General features: G+C 41.1%; 1 protein-coding gene across 12 annotated transcripts in view; it reads right to left on the bottom strand.

Moving 5' to 3' along the window:
- Window positions 1–2298: 2298 nt before the first annotated feature.
- Window positions 2299–14480, bottom strand: part of LOC311127073 (transcription elongation factor A protein 3-like) — an 86358-nt gene continuing 74176 nt past the window's right edge. For 2 of the 12 annotated variants that reach the window (XM_084158822.1, XM_084158826.1), the window contains exons 5-19: window positions 13527–13619; window positions 13143–13232; window positions 12060–12200; window positions 11788–11856; window positions 9944–10000; window positions 9495–9605; window positions 7306–7374; window positions 4813–4875; window positions 4576–4650; window positions 4304–4464; window positions 4020–4075; window positions 3669–3824; window positions 3218–3364; window positions 2873–2944; window positions 2299–2745 (exon numbers count right to left, since the gene is read on the bottom strand). In XM_084158822.1, the coding sequence (XP_084014948.1) occupies window positions 2737–2745; window positions 2873–2944; window positions 3218–3364; window positions 3669–3824; window positions 4020–4075; window positions 4304–4464; window positions 4576–4650; window positions 4813–4875; window positions 7306–7374; window positions 9495–9605; window positions 9944–10000; window positions 11788–11856; window positions 12060–12200; window positions 13143–13232; window positions 13527–13619 (1369 nt within the window). In that variant the 3' untranslated portion in view covers window positions 2299–2736. Of the gene's footprint in view, window positions 2746–2872; window positions 2945–3217; window positions 3365–3668; window positions 3825–4018; window positions 4076–4303; window positions 4465–4575; window positions 4651–4812; window positions 4876–7305; window positions 7375–9494; window positions 9606–9943; window positions 10001–11787; window positions 11857–12059; window positions 12201–13142; window positions 13233–13526; window positions 13620–14480 lie in introns of all 12 variants that reach the window. The other 10 variants (XM_084158827.1, XM_084158828.1, XM_084158829.1 and 7 more) reach the window with 10 other exon arrangements.

The raw sequence follows: 14480 nt of genomic DNA, 5'->3' as shown, positions 1-14480 counted from the left end.
AATCAAAATGATCCATAGTCTATAGGCTACGAAGTGCATGCTCGGAGAAGCACAGAGCAAAGTTATATTTCTAAGATATTTTCTGGGATGGTGTAAATACAACTAGGCTGCATTACACACTGCTATGGACATTCCAACCCTGAGCCCCAGTCTGCTCTGCTTTTGCTGATCAAAAACGTTTTTGTATGCTGCCTAACCAAACCAATGGCTGTGCTGTGTAGGCCTACCGTGGCAGTTCAGGAGGCGAGTCAAAGGTTCTTCTGAAAAAAATATTTTTTTATTAGGTCAAGTCCAAAAAATGCACACGGACTAGCCTATAGCCTGTTCAGCTTGAGAAGGAGAGAGCCAAGATGAGAAGGAAGACCAGAGGTCAAATTTGCCAGCTTGCTACTACTATAATTGATTTTATTAAAAACAATATGTTTCTTGCCCATTATGTATTTATCAGTTATTAACCTCACAATAAGCTAGATTCGAGTAACTTACATTGAGTTGCTGAAGTGGACAGCTCATGGTGCTGAAAGTAGGCAAATTCGAGTAGGCATAATTCATTTCAACCGTCTTCATTTTAATTAGACTTTACTAACAACAAAAGGGCTTTGTGTTGGAGCCTCCATCTTCCTATTTAAGAAATAAGGCCTACTTGTTTGACAGATTAAATTAGGCTATAGACTGCTATATCCATAGATTTGTCAGTCAATTCCTCCAGCCACCATACACTCTTTAAATAGCCTACCTCTGTGTCAGTGAAGGGCTGTTAAGTTAAAAGACTCGAATTGAGGGGGTATGACGGGGTATGCCATAGGCCTTTTATTAAAGTAAATGGCAAAAAGCAGAGGCCTACCCCTTGTGATCTTTAAGATATTGAAGAAAATAAAACGGATCCAATTATATAAAGTGATCTATAACATCGCTTTGGTCCATGATGCTTTATGTAAGCTGTAAAATACCTGGGAAAGACGTGACTCCGATGCATATGGGGATATCATTGTTTCGTTTATTTAACATTCAGAGGCTGAGCTATAACCTTCTATAGCCGAGGAGACAACATTTACTTTGCTTGGGAAGTAATCTAATTCTGTTACTATCAATTGATTAAGCTATTCCCTTTCTGTACAATAGAAGATGTTTAAACCCAGGCAGCTTTTAGGCAAACACTTGTGACCTTCTCTCGTTGGGTTAAGCCAAGGAAGAAGAGTAGCCAGCAGTTAAAACTTACATTTTTCTGCGTCGGTAGGCCTACTCTGTCTGGGGTGGAAAGGTAGGCCTAACTTTTGAAAGTACCATGCTCAGATTCCTAATGACGTCTCAGATTTAATTATTAACAGAGAGAGTTTAGTTGCAAACAAGACACACTGATTTGGCATTGGAGAAATATGATAAGATGAACACATAGGCCTATCTCTCTGTCCATTCTTAGCCTGTCATTTCGGTAATTTGTGTGGTATTAAAAAATATTCTGCTGATGTGTAAAATGACTTAGAATTGCTTTAAATCTTTATAAAATGCAATTTATGCTCGGACCTGCAAATACGATGATAGATTCATGCAATGTTTTTACTATAAAGGAGATCTTTCCACCCCTCCTCTTGTCCATGGTGGTCTGCGAACCCACAACCTTCTCGCCCGCAGCCCTGTGCACTATCAAAATTCCTGCGTATCTAAGGCTCTGGTGTGTCCAAGAAGTGAGGGTAAACGGTAGACATATTCTCTGCAATCCACTTGATGTTTTAATGATTATTTTGGGTATAGGGGAGGGTCACTTGTTTTTTATCAAGCGTTAGGTAAAATATATTTTGCTGAAGGGCCATCCATTTTCATTTCAGAGAGGTCTGATTTTCTCCATGTAACCCTCATTATAAATAACATTCACTCCCTAAATGATAGGTCATTTGCAAGTGGGTGCTCTTACAGGATAAATTACTCTTCCCCGCCATCTTGTGGCTACTCTTATTGGTAGAGTATTTTGACTTTCTATTTCACAATGACATAATTTTTCATAAATTAGTATAATTTTTATACTGTTTACTCATTCTATTATGATGCAAAGCAATATGTAGGCGAATATGTTACTACTATTCTATATATTGTACAGTACATTTGAAAAGAATCAACTCCACTTATTCATAAATATTTCTGGACATTTTAGCTGCTCTTTTGAAATGTCACAGAGCGAAACCCACAAATGACATAAAACAGTTTTTTGGTCTTTACCTTATCTAGACAAAATAATCATATTATTCCCTGAAGCCCAAACTGAAGCCCAAACGGTGACAATAAAACCTCAGAAGTTGCGGCTTGAGATTTTAACAAGAAAGATGTTTTAATTGAAATGGGTTGCATGATAAACTTTCATACTGTATTTCTGATTTGTTCTGTGGTCTTTGCGGATTTAAATAGAATATACAAAAAAATTAAGAGATGCATAAAACAATTTTGTTGTCTGTGAAATTCATAAAAGCCTGCTGCATCTCCTCAGCACCATTGAATTACCTGTGTCCAACCAGGACAGATAAAATGACACTGCCATCCATCTGGAGACTGTCTCAACCCCCGTTAAAAGCACATGGGCATGCACATCTTAAAAAGTAAATTATTAATCGTAAGTATTAATTTTTTGTTTTTGTAAAATGACTCATCGCTAAACGTTATAACCCCCTTCCCCCTCATAGAAAAAAAACGGAGTCGTCAGTTGTTCAATGTGGTCTGCAACATCGTCATTGGAGCTGGGCCACATCAGCAGAACTGGAATTGAAAACAAACTAATATTAGTAAATGGATAGATTATTTATGTCGGTGGACCATTGTTATGCTGAGCTTGTGTTATGTATTTGAATGGGCTTTATCTGAACTGGTGAGGGAAATGTCTCACCTTCCAGCGGTTCCCGCACTCGTTACACAGAACAAAAGTGGTCATAGGCTCGTCAGCGCTGCGGGTCTGCATCTACACACACACACACACACACACACGGTTAATGACCTTAAACATCCCAAGAAATACAAAGGCCGCTTTCATTCAACAGCACATGCTGTCTCCACTGTATCTCACTGTGTAAAATGTAACTGGAACTGGTAGAGCGTACAATATAAATCTGACATTGGGTCAGTATGTAGTGTATATGTATGTTTTCCGTGCAGTGAGCCGTGTGTATCTGTTTAAGTAAAATACAGTATATACCTGGTAATAAGCAGAATATGGTGGGTATTGTGTGTTTACCTGGTTGTAGGTGCAGTTCTTTTTGCCGCACTTGCCGCACTGAAACAGGTCAGAAATGGTACCGCTGGTTTTGGACAGCTGGTGTTCCCTAATGGCCTCCTTAGTCAGATTGTTCCTCAGCTGCTTCAGCTCATCACTAGCCATCTCCTAGATAGATAAGATAGATAAGATAGATAAGATAGATAGATAGATAGATGGTCAAGAAAGTCAAGCACCGACCAAAACATTGAGTAGAGTAGACACATTTCCCTCAGAGATTTGACATTCGGTTAGATCTTGAATCAGGGATCAAAGGATGAAATCTCTGAGGGAAATTTGTCTACTCTACTCAATGTTTTGGTAGGTGCTTGACTTTCTTGACTCTCGCTCTCTCTCTCTCTGATACAACATCTTAGGAATATGTTAGAGGCAGGGGTGGGTCATGGGTTGATGTGACAGAAGTTTCCAGTACCTCAGCAGACATGATGGCGAAGCGTCTCAGCTCGATGCCTCCAGCCAGGACGTTCCTCCGCAGCCCAGGGTTTTTGGGGTCCTTCAGGTTGCTGATGCGGCTCCGCACCCTGTTTTTATACTTCATATCTGTGGCTCCCATCTCCTTGTAAATATGTGCAGCGGAGGATTGTTAAGGAAGCTTTCACTGCCTGACTGAAATATCTAACGGTGACAATCAAAGATCAAACAAATTTAACGTGTTATATTCAAAGCCAAGAGAGCAAATGGCAGCTCTGCAAACACACTGCAAACTGAAACCAACCCAATTGGTAAAATACTTCAGAACCACATGCAGAGTTAAAAGGATATGATCTTCAATCTCTGCTGCCATGGAATCACAGTTTGTCCCAAATTCCTTGAAGTTGTCTGAAGAGATAAAACTGAGTGTATTACGTTTCTTCCTTTTCATCTACAAAATCTATCATTCTGTGTGTAATGTAACCATTAGTCATTTCCATACTGTACTGTATGTGTGAATGAATGTGCATTGAATGAGTCACTTTATGTGTAGATTGATCTCTTGTTACTTGCATCTCTGTGAGTGTCTGTACTTGTATTCTGATCCATTCAGTTAGTGTCTGGTCTTTTCCCCACCATCTGTGCGTAGAGCAGCAGCCAGCATCTCGATGCACTTGTCCCTGATGGTTTCTCCAGTGGCCAGGTAAGGGGACAGGGGAACCGCCGCTGTGCTGAAGGAGGGGGACATGGGACTGGTGGGGGTGGTTGGGATCTTTGGCATCTCTGGTTTCCCTCTCCTGGTCATCGTACACAAACCAGACAGCATATACATCAATCAAGTGTTTAAAATCTGATCCATATTGATTTCAGTAGTACGGTAGATCGTATTTTCCAGCTAAAAAGGGTACCGTTCAATACTGTCCGTTGAGGACTTTCTCTGCAGAGGGCCAGGGTGAGAGGACTTGGAGCCATGAGATTCTTTCCTGAAACAAACACAGAGACAGAAAAACCTATGGAGTGAACTAACATCCTTATCTTAATGTGCCCCATTATGCAAAGTAAATAAAAAGGCCTTAATGACGCAGTAAAATAAATAAGAAAAGGAAATTAGCTTTTATGTCTGCATAAGAAAGGAGCCCTCTTACATCTCGCTAGAGAACTTCTTAGCTGAGGGTGAGCTGCCAGTCTTGGAATCCATAGAGTCCCTCCTAAAGAGAGGTAGTAAATGATGAACGATTTGAAAGAGAGAAAAGGGGGTTACTACCAACTGAGCACAAGCTGATTGAATCAATGTCATTTCAACAAATAAAATCAAAAATCCAAATTTGTACTAAAATGCAATGACATGGCTCGCTTGCAGTGGTGTAAAGTACTTAAAGGAAAACTCCACCCCAAAATGTGTCTTTTGGTATTCGTTTCATTAGCCCATTGTTGATATAGTCCCAAAATATTTTGTATGTCAGCAATCAAGTTTAACTGAAAAAATATAATAATCTGGCCCGTATGATCCATTTTGCATCATATAATGCTGCGTTTTGCTTCATATGATGCTAAATGCATCATACGGGCCAGATTTCTGTATTTTCTGTATTTTGAACGATCGTTTTTGGGTGGAGTTTTCCTTTAAGTAAAAATACAAAAGTAGTTTTTTGGGGGTATCTATACTTTACTATTGATACACTGAACAAAAATCTAAAACGCAACATGCAACAATTTAAAAGATTGTACTGAGTTACAGTTCATATAAAGGAAATCTGTCAATTGAAATAAATAAATTAGGCCCTAATCTATGGATTTCACATGACTGGGAATACAGATATGCATCTGTTGGTCACATATAACTTTAAAGAAATGTGGGGAGTGGATTAGAAAACCAGTCAGTATCTGGTGTGACAATCATTTGCTTCATGCAGCGGGACACATCGCCTTCACATAGAGTTGATTGTGGCCTGTGGAATGTTGTCCCACTCCTCTTCAATGAATGTGCGAAGTTGCTGGATATTGGCGGGAAATGGAACACGCTGTCGTACACGTCGATCCAGAGCATCCCAAACATGCTCAATGGGTGACATGTCTGGTGAGTATGCAGGCCATGGAAGAACTGGGACATTTTCAGCTTCCAGGAATTGTGTACAGATCCTTGCGACATGGGGCCGTGCATTATCATGCTGAAACATGAGGTGATGGCTGCAGATGAATGGCACGACAATGGGCCTCAGGACCTCGTCACGGTATCTCTGTGCATTCAAATTGCCATCGATAAAATGCAATTGTGTTTGTTGTCCGTAGCTTATGCCTGCCCATATCATAACCCCACCGCCACCATGGCGCACTCTGTTCACAACGTTGACATCAGCAAACCGCTCGCTCACATAATGCCATACTGCCCGGTACATTTGAAATCGGGTTTCTGCCGTGAAGAGCACACTTATCCAGCGTGCCAGTGACCATCAAAGGTGAGCATTTGCCACTGAAGTCGGTTACGATGCCGAACTGCAGTCAAGTGAAGACCCTGGTGAGGACGACGAGCATGCAGATGAGCTTCCCTGAGACGGTTTCTGACAGTTTGTGCAGTAATTCTTTGGTTGTGCAAACCCACAGTTTCCTCAGCTGTCCAGGTGGCTGGTATCAGACGATCCCGCAGGTGAAGAAGCCAGGTGTGGAGGTCCTGGGCTCGTGTGGTACACTTGGTCTGCGGTTGTGAGGACAGTTGGATGTACTGCCAAATTCGTACAAATGACATTGGAGGTGGCTTATGGTAGAGAAATGAACATTCAATTATCTGGCAACAGCTCTGGTGGACATTCCTGCAGTTAGCATGCCAATTGCACACTCTCTCAAAACTTCAGACATCTGTGGCATTGTGTTGTGTGACAAAACTGTACATTTTAGACTGGCCTTTTATTGTCCCCAGCACAAGATGCACCTGTGTAATGATCATGCTGTTTAATCAGCTTCTTGATATGCCACATGTCAGCTGGATGGATTATGTTGGCAAAGGAAAAATGCTCACTAACATTTTGTGCACAAAATGTGAGGGAAATAAGCTTTTTATGCGTATGGAAAACTTCAGCTCATGAAACATGGGACCAACACTTTACATGTTGCGTTTATATTTTTGTTCAGTATATTTTTGGTAACTTTTAATCCATTACATCCCTAAAGAAAATGTGCTTTTAACTCCCATACATTTTCCCTGGTACCAAAAAGTACTTGTTACATTTCGAATGCTCAGACAGGACAGAATTATGGTCCAATTCACGCACTTATAATGAATTGTCATCCTTACTGCCTCTGATCTGGCAGACTCACTAAACAGAAATACTGCGTTTGTAAATTGTCGGAGTGTTGGAGTGTGCCCCCGTCTGTCCGTAAAAGAAATATCTACTAGCATTTACTTTGACTTTTACTCAAGTATGACAATTGAGTACTTTTTCCACCACTTCTCGTTTGTTTTGTTGATTTCATATTGATGTCACATTATTTGGCAATTCAATCAAATATCAAATTAAAACTAGACGCCAAACGGATGTACTTCGCCCACTGGGTAGCTCATGGCAACTTATTAAGGCATTTAGCAGTAATGACTAGAGAAGTGTCAGTCATAGTAATGAATCTGAATGAGAGCCAGCACCTACCTGTCTGATTTGGAGTCAGTCGAATGACGTTTCACAGAATGGCTGGGCTTGGAGTCAGTGGAGTCCTTTCTACAACAACGAGAGAGAGAAAAACCTGTCACCTTGTGCCACTGCGGTCTGTTCATCTGAGTGAGTGTGAGATATTGAGAGTGAAGAGGTAAAGCTTTTAAATGATATTTTACTTTCATTTGACCATTTTACTACTACTCCCAACTGATCAGCAACAGCAGTGGTAACTCCCGGGTGCTGTTCTCTACTGTGAGCAAGCTCCTTCAACCTGTGAACAATTCTGCTACCTCAGCCTCCCCAGAACGGTCCAATCAATACATTTGTTTCTTCCAAAGCAAAATTGAAAACATCAATAACACCATCCTGTCCTCTCCAGCCCCTGTAGTTGATCTACACAGTCCTACGCTCCCTGAGTCAAGGTTCTCCACCTTCACCACAGTCACTGCAGCTGATGTAACCAAGCTGGTTAGAACAATGAGGCCCACCACTTGCTCACTTGACCCTATCCCCACATCCCTTGTCAAGGTCTGGTTACCTGCTCTGGAGCCTTTTTTCACAGATATCATCAACAAGTCCCTCACCACTGGATGTGTCCCTCCACAGCTCAAACTGTCCACAGTCACACCAGTACTTAAAAAGCCTGGATCTGACCCTGACAACCTCCAGAACTACAGGCCTATCTCCAATCTGCACTTCCCGAGTAAGCTCGTCTAGCCAACTCCAACAACATCTTGCCACTCACAACCTACTCGAGCCCTTCCAGTCTGGTTTCAGACACAGAGACTGCCTTGGTAAGGGTCACCAATGACCTCCTCATGAATGCGGACTCTGGGGCTGCCAGCATCCTCATACTGCTGGACCTCAGTGCAGCATTTGACATGGTCAGCCATGCCATTCTGATGGAGCGCATGGAGAAGCTACTGGGTCTGTCAGACACTGTCCTGGACTGGTTCAGATCCTATCTCACTGATCCGCCAGGGGGTCCCTCAAGGCTCGGTCCTAGGGCAACTACTGTTTTGAATCTACATGATGCCACTGGGAAACATAGACTGGGCTTTAACTTTTATGCTGACGACACTCAGCTGTATATCTCCACAAACACTGCCAATGCCACTGCATTCCTGGTCAGTTGCCTGCAGGACATCAAAGTGTGGATGCAGCGGAGTTTCCTGCAGTTAAACTGCAAAAAGACAGAGGTCGTCCTGATTGGCACTCGCATCATCAACTAAATCAGCAGCTACAGCCTCACCATTGATGGTGTCAAGGTCCTCCCCTCCAGTGAAGTTCGCAATCTGGGTGTGATATTTGATAGTCAGCTCTCGTTTGAGGGCCACATCAAAAGTGTTACCAAAGTAAAAACAATTCCATCTACGGAACATTGCCAGGTTACGACCTATGCTATCACAGCCTGCAGCTGAGCAACTCATCCACACCTTTATCTTATCTTGTCTGGACTATTGTAATACCCTGTTTGTTGGCAAATCTGACAAGTGCCTAAGAAGGCTACAATATGTCCAGAACTGTGCTGCACGTGTCCTCACCCACACCTCCCCCCGTGAGCACATCACTCCAGTGCTGTTCAACCTCCACTGGCTCCCCATATGCTCACGCATTGACTTTAAAAATCCTGGTTCACATCTACCAAGCTATCCACAACTCTGGACCCAAGTATCTGTCTGACCTCATCCTACCCTCCTGCCCCACACACACCCTTCGCTCCTCCGGGTCCATCTCCCTTCAGCGGTCCCACAGCAGACTAAAAACTATGGGTGACAGGGCTTTCAGTTGTGTGGCTCCTCGGCTGTGGAACGCACTTCCAGTCACTGTCAGGGCTGCAGAGTCTCTGGCCTTGTTTAAGGCACAGCTAAATGACTGAGCTGTTCAGAAAAGCTTTCAATGACCTATGTTAATTCTGTTATCCTGTTCACCGGATCGGACGACACCTGTACATACCATTGAGTGTCGTCTGCTTACAATGTTCTGTGTTTTGGATTGCTTTTATTATTTATTTATTTTAAATTCAGTGCCTTGGGTGTGAGATTTTTTTTATTTAATTTAATTATTTTCCTTCAAAGTTCACTTCATTCAGGTTTAAAAGTGAGGTCAATAAGTGTTTTTAGAGTGAAGTTTAGTACATCCACAAATTATTGTGTACAGAATATGACCCTGCTTATTCAGACCTGTCTTTCTTGCCATCCAGATTTGGCCTTTTAGGAGGTTTTTGTTTGGAATCTGACGAGTCCAGACTCTGCCTTTTAGCAGGTTTTGGTTTGGAATCTGACAAATCCTTTCTGAAACAGGAAACATTTGTATGTAACATTTGCATGTAGTGCAGCCATGTCTGATTGGCAAAAAGCACACAGCATTCAGGGAGCAGGCATACTTCATCAAACAGCCTCACCAGCAGAGGGCAGACAAGATGACAAGATGGCGATGCACTGATAAATATGCACACATACAGTATTTCCCTATGAAGACCTCTGCTCCAATGAAAAGGTTAACAAACAATTCTCTAATATCACCAAATATACAACCACAACTTATGTCAGTGGGATTCAACTTAAACAAGCACATAGGCCCACATGCAGTGTATAATTATGCATGCAACTGTGTACTATGGCTTGCCAACCTTTCTTTCTTGGCATCAACAGATGGTCTTTTGGGCACTTTGCTATCTGAGTCTTTTCTGCAAAAGGAGAGCGGTTAGCAGCGTTTAGCAACTGTTCTCATAATAATAATCTCATTTAACCAAATTACATCATCATCATCATCATCATCATCATCATCATCATCCGCATTTAGAGAATGTCATGATAAATACAGTGCCTTCGGAAAGTATTCAGACCCCTTGACTTTTTCCACATTTTGTTACGCTACCGCCTTATTCTAAAATGGATTAAATAAAATAAAAATCCTCAGCAATCTGCACACAATACCCATAATGACAAAGTGAAAACAGGTTTTTAGAAATGTTTGCACATTTATTACAAATAAAAAACAGAAATACCTTATTTGCATAAGTATTCAGACCCTTTGCTATGAGACTCGAAATTGAGCCCAGGTGCATCCTGTTATCATTGATCATCCTTGAGATGTTTCTACAACTTGATTGGAGTCCACCTGTGGTAAATTCAATTGATTGGACATGATTTGGAAAGGCACACACCTGTCTATATAAGGTCCCACAGTTGACAGTATATGTCAGAGCAAAAATCAAGCCATGAAGTCGAAGGAATTGTCCATAGAGCTCCGAGACAAGATTGTGTCGAGACACAGATCTGGGGAAGGGTACCAAAACATTTCTGCAGCATTGAAGGTCCCCAAGAACACAGTAGCCTCCAACATTCTTAAATGGAAGAAGTTTGGAACCACCTAGACTCTTGCTAGAGCTGGCCGCCCGGCCAAACTGAGCAATCGGGGGAGAAGGGCCTTGGTCAGGGAGGTGACCAAGAACAAGATGGTCACTCGGACAGAGCTCTAGAGTTCCTCTGTGGAGATGCGAGAACCTTCCAGAAGGACTCCTGCTTGGAGTTTGCCAAAAGGCACCTATAGATTTTCAGACCATGAGAAACAAGATTCTCTGGTATGATGAAACCAAGATTGAACTATTTGGCCTGAATGCCAAGTGTCACGTCTGGAGGAAACCTGGCACCATCCCTAAGGTGAAGCATGGTGGAGGAAGCATCATGCTGTGGGGATGTTTTTCAGCGGCAGAGACTGGGAGACTAGTCAGGATCAAGGCAAAGATGAATGGAGCAAAGTACAGAGAGATCCTTGATGAAAACCTGCTCCAGAGCGCTCAGGACCTCAGACTGGGGAGAAGGTTCACCTTACAATAGGACAACGACCCTAAGCACACAGCCAAGACAACGCAGGAGTGGCTTCGGGACAAGTCTCTGAATGTCCTTGAGTGGTCCAGCCAGAGCCCGGACTTGAACCAGATCTAACATATCTGGAGAGACCTGAAAATAGCTGTTCAGCGACGCTCACGTTCCAACCTGACATAGTTTGAGAGGATCTGCAGAGAAGAATACAGGTGTGCCACGCTTGTAGCGTCATACCCAAGAAGACTCAAGGCTGTAATCACTGCCAAAGGTGCTTCAACAAAGTACTGAGTAAAGGGTCTGAATACTTATGTAAATAATTTATTTTATTTTCATATTTTTAGCAAATTAGCAAAAATGTAGGTAAAAACCCATTTTTGCTTTGTCATTATGGGGTATTATGTGTAGATTGATGAAGAAAAAAAACTATTTAAATCAATTTTAAATAAGGCTGTAACCTAACAAAATGTGGAAAAAGTCAAGGGGTCTGAATACTTTCCGAAGGCACTGTATAACAGGAACTATTAACGGACTGTTGGATACTATATTTACTATATTTATCATTACATCAGGAACATGTACTGAAAAGGCTATACACAATTGAGCACACTCAACATGAATGAGGTAGTATGATTTACAGATCCCAGACCTGTCCTTTTTCACATGGTCAGATGATGTCACCTTCAGAGAAACGGGTTTGTAATCTGACGACTCTTTTCTGGGTAGCAAATGGCAAAGAAAGTGATGTTTGAAACTTCACAACGAAAAGCAACAAAAATGCTTAGTATCGAAATGAATAGAATCCATTAAGCGTATCTGTCAATAGGAGCAGTTCAACAATGTCACAGAGAATAAACATTGCCGAGACTCAAAAGTAACCACACAAAAAAAACAACCATGCAACATCACAGCGACCCTGACCTCTCCTTTTTGACTTCCACTGACGGGCGCTTCACAGAAGGGGGAGGATGGAGATGGAGAGGAAGAGGAGCAAAAGGAGCATTGGGGTCCGGAGGCTCTTTTCTAACCACCTGAGCCACAGAAATCTGCAGAGGCTCTTTTCTAAATGTAAAATATTATTTTCAATCATCACTACTATCGATAGTATAGTAGCACACTCATGTTTCAAGTTTTATTAGTCGTATATAAGATATACACATGCACCATCCAACGAAATGCTTACTTGCAGGCAGTGGTGTAAAGTACTTAAGTAAAAATACTTTAAAGTACAACATAAGTAGTTTTTTGGGGGTATCTGTACTATTTATATTTTTGACAACTTTTACTTCACTACATTCCTAAAGAAAATGATGTACTTTTTACTCCATACATTTTCCCTGACACCCAAAAGTACTCGTTACATTTTGAATGCTTAGCAGGACAGGAAAATGGTCCAATTCACACACTTATCAAGAGAACATCCCTGGTCATCTCTACATCTCTACTGCCTCAGATCTGGCGGACTCACTAAACACAAACGCTTCATTTGTAAATTATGTCTGAGTGTTGGAGTGTGCCCCTGGGTATCAGTAAATATTTTAAAAAAACAAGAAAATGGTGCCGTCTGGTTTGCTTAATATAAGACAATTTGAAATAATGTATACTTTTACTTTTGATACTTAAGTATATTTTAGCAATTACATTTACCTTTGATACTTAAGTATATTTAAAACCAAATACTTTTACTCAAGTAGTATTTTACTGGGTGACTTTCACTTTTACTCAAGTAATTTTCTATTACGGTATCTTTACTTTTACTCAAGTATGACAATTGCGTACTTTTTCCATCACCGCTTGCAGGTTACTTCAACAATGCAACAACAATAAGAAATAACAAAAGATAAGAATACGAAGGAACATAAAGTAAATGGCTCAGTAGAATAGAATAAACATTTTAGCATAAGTATAATACAGGAAGCACAATTTATACTGTAGTCCAATATGTCTTGTGAAAAAATATATAGTTTATGGAAAAAAATAAAGAAAAGAAAAGCTGACTCTGACCTCTCCTTCTTGACCTCTGCTGCAGTGGGCATAGAAGGATGAGGATGAAGAGGAGGAAGCGGGGCATTAGGGTCAGGAGGAGCTTTTTTCCTAAATGAAAAACCAACAGACTAAATAATCTATTGCAATTCTGAAAACTTTAGTCATTTTCTGTGTATCGCTGACAGTTTTCATCAAAAAAGGAGGAACATGCACATAGTTGCAATGTTTTTGACTTTGCTGTGCTGTATAAAGTATAAACTATGATAACAAAACAAATAGTAAAACAGTGATTTCAGGGCAGATTTCACTGTGTCAGATCATCACCTACCTCTGTTTTATCAAACACAAACTATGGACCATTATACACAACTCAGTCTATTCACAAACAGCATGCCCTCTGACCTCTCTTTCTTCACCTTCACTGAGGTATGTCTGGATGGAGGGGTGGGACGAGGGTGAGGACGAGAAGGAGACAGAGTGTCTGAAGAATCTCTCCTGAATGGAAATCGAAATATTCCAAATGAAATCAGAGAAAGACCATGCTTTCCAGAACTAATACAACCAGCACAAATCGAAAGATTAACGAAAGCATGCATAATTGACCATGATCACACCGTGCACCATGCAGAAGTGGGTGCTGGGTAAGTCACTCTTCAAGTTACTACCCACTGGGCACAAACTGGTTGAATCAACGTAATTTGTCAACATATTCTGACATGGAATCAACCACAGATTATGTCATCATTGTAACGAATACTCAAGATAGACAAACCTTGTATAAAATGTGTTGAATTTGAAACTGTGAAACAACATCACTATATCCACTATGAGAAAATAAAACAATAGGCTGGGTACCACCTCCTAATGGAGAATTGATCTATCTACAGCTATTAAATTTGGTCTCCCATCCAGGGTTTTAACCAATCCCAGCCCTGCTTAGCTTTGATATTTGTCACTGACAACTACCAATATGCTATCGTGAAAATGGTTATTGAGAGAGCTCTTATTTACTACATACACTGAGTATACCAAACATTTGGTACACCCTCGTAATTTTGATTACATTTGGTACACCCCCCCTTATATAGTGTAAAAGGACACACACAGGTGTCTGTAATCATGGCCGGGTGTGGCCTTATATCATTGGTTAATTCACAGATAAACAGAACATACAAAAAACATGAATGGATAGCATACGATCATAAATACAATTTGGCTACATAGGCCTACAAACATTTACAATGAATAGCAAAATCAAAATAATCACCAGAATGGCTTCAGATCAAAGTCTATGTTGAGACCGAAGGGAGCAAGGGTCTTTAAATTAAAGATCCAGGCAGCCTCTCGTTTTAACAA

This window comes from Coregonus lavaretus (genome assembly GCF_964263955.1).
Source record: "Coregonus lavaretus genome assembly, chromosome: 3".
Classification (NCBI taxonomy): domain Eukaryota; kingdom Metazoa; phylum Chordata; class Actinopteri; order Salmoniformes; family Salmonidae; genus Coregonus; species Coregonus lavaretus.
The sequence above is the reverse complement of the archived record's forward strand: the minus strand, read 5'-3'. Positions and strand labels throughout refer to the sequence as shown.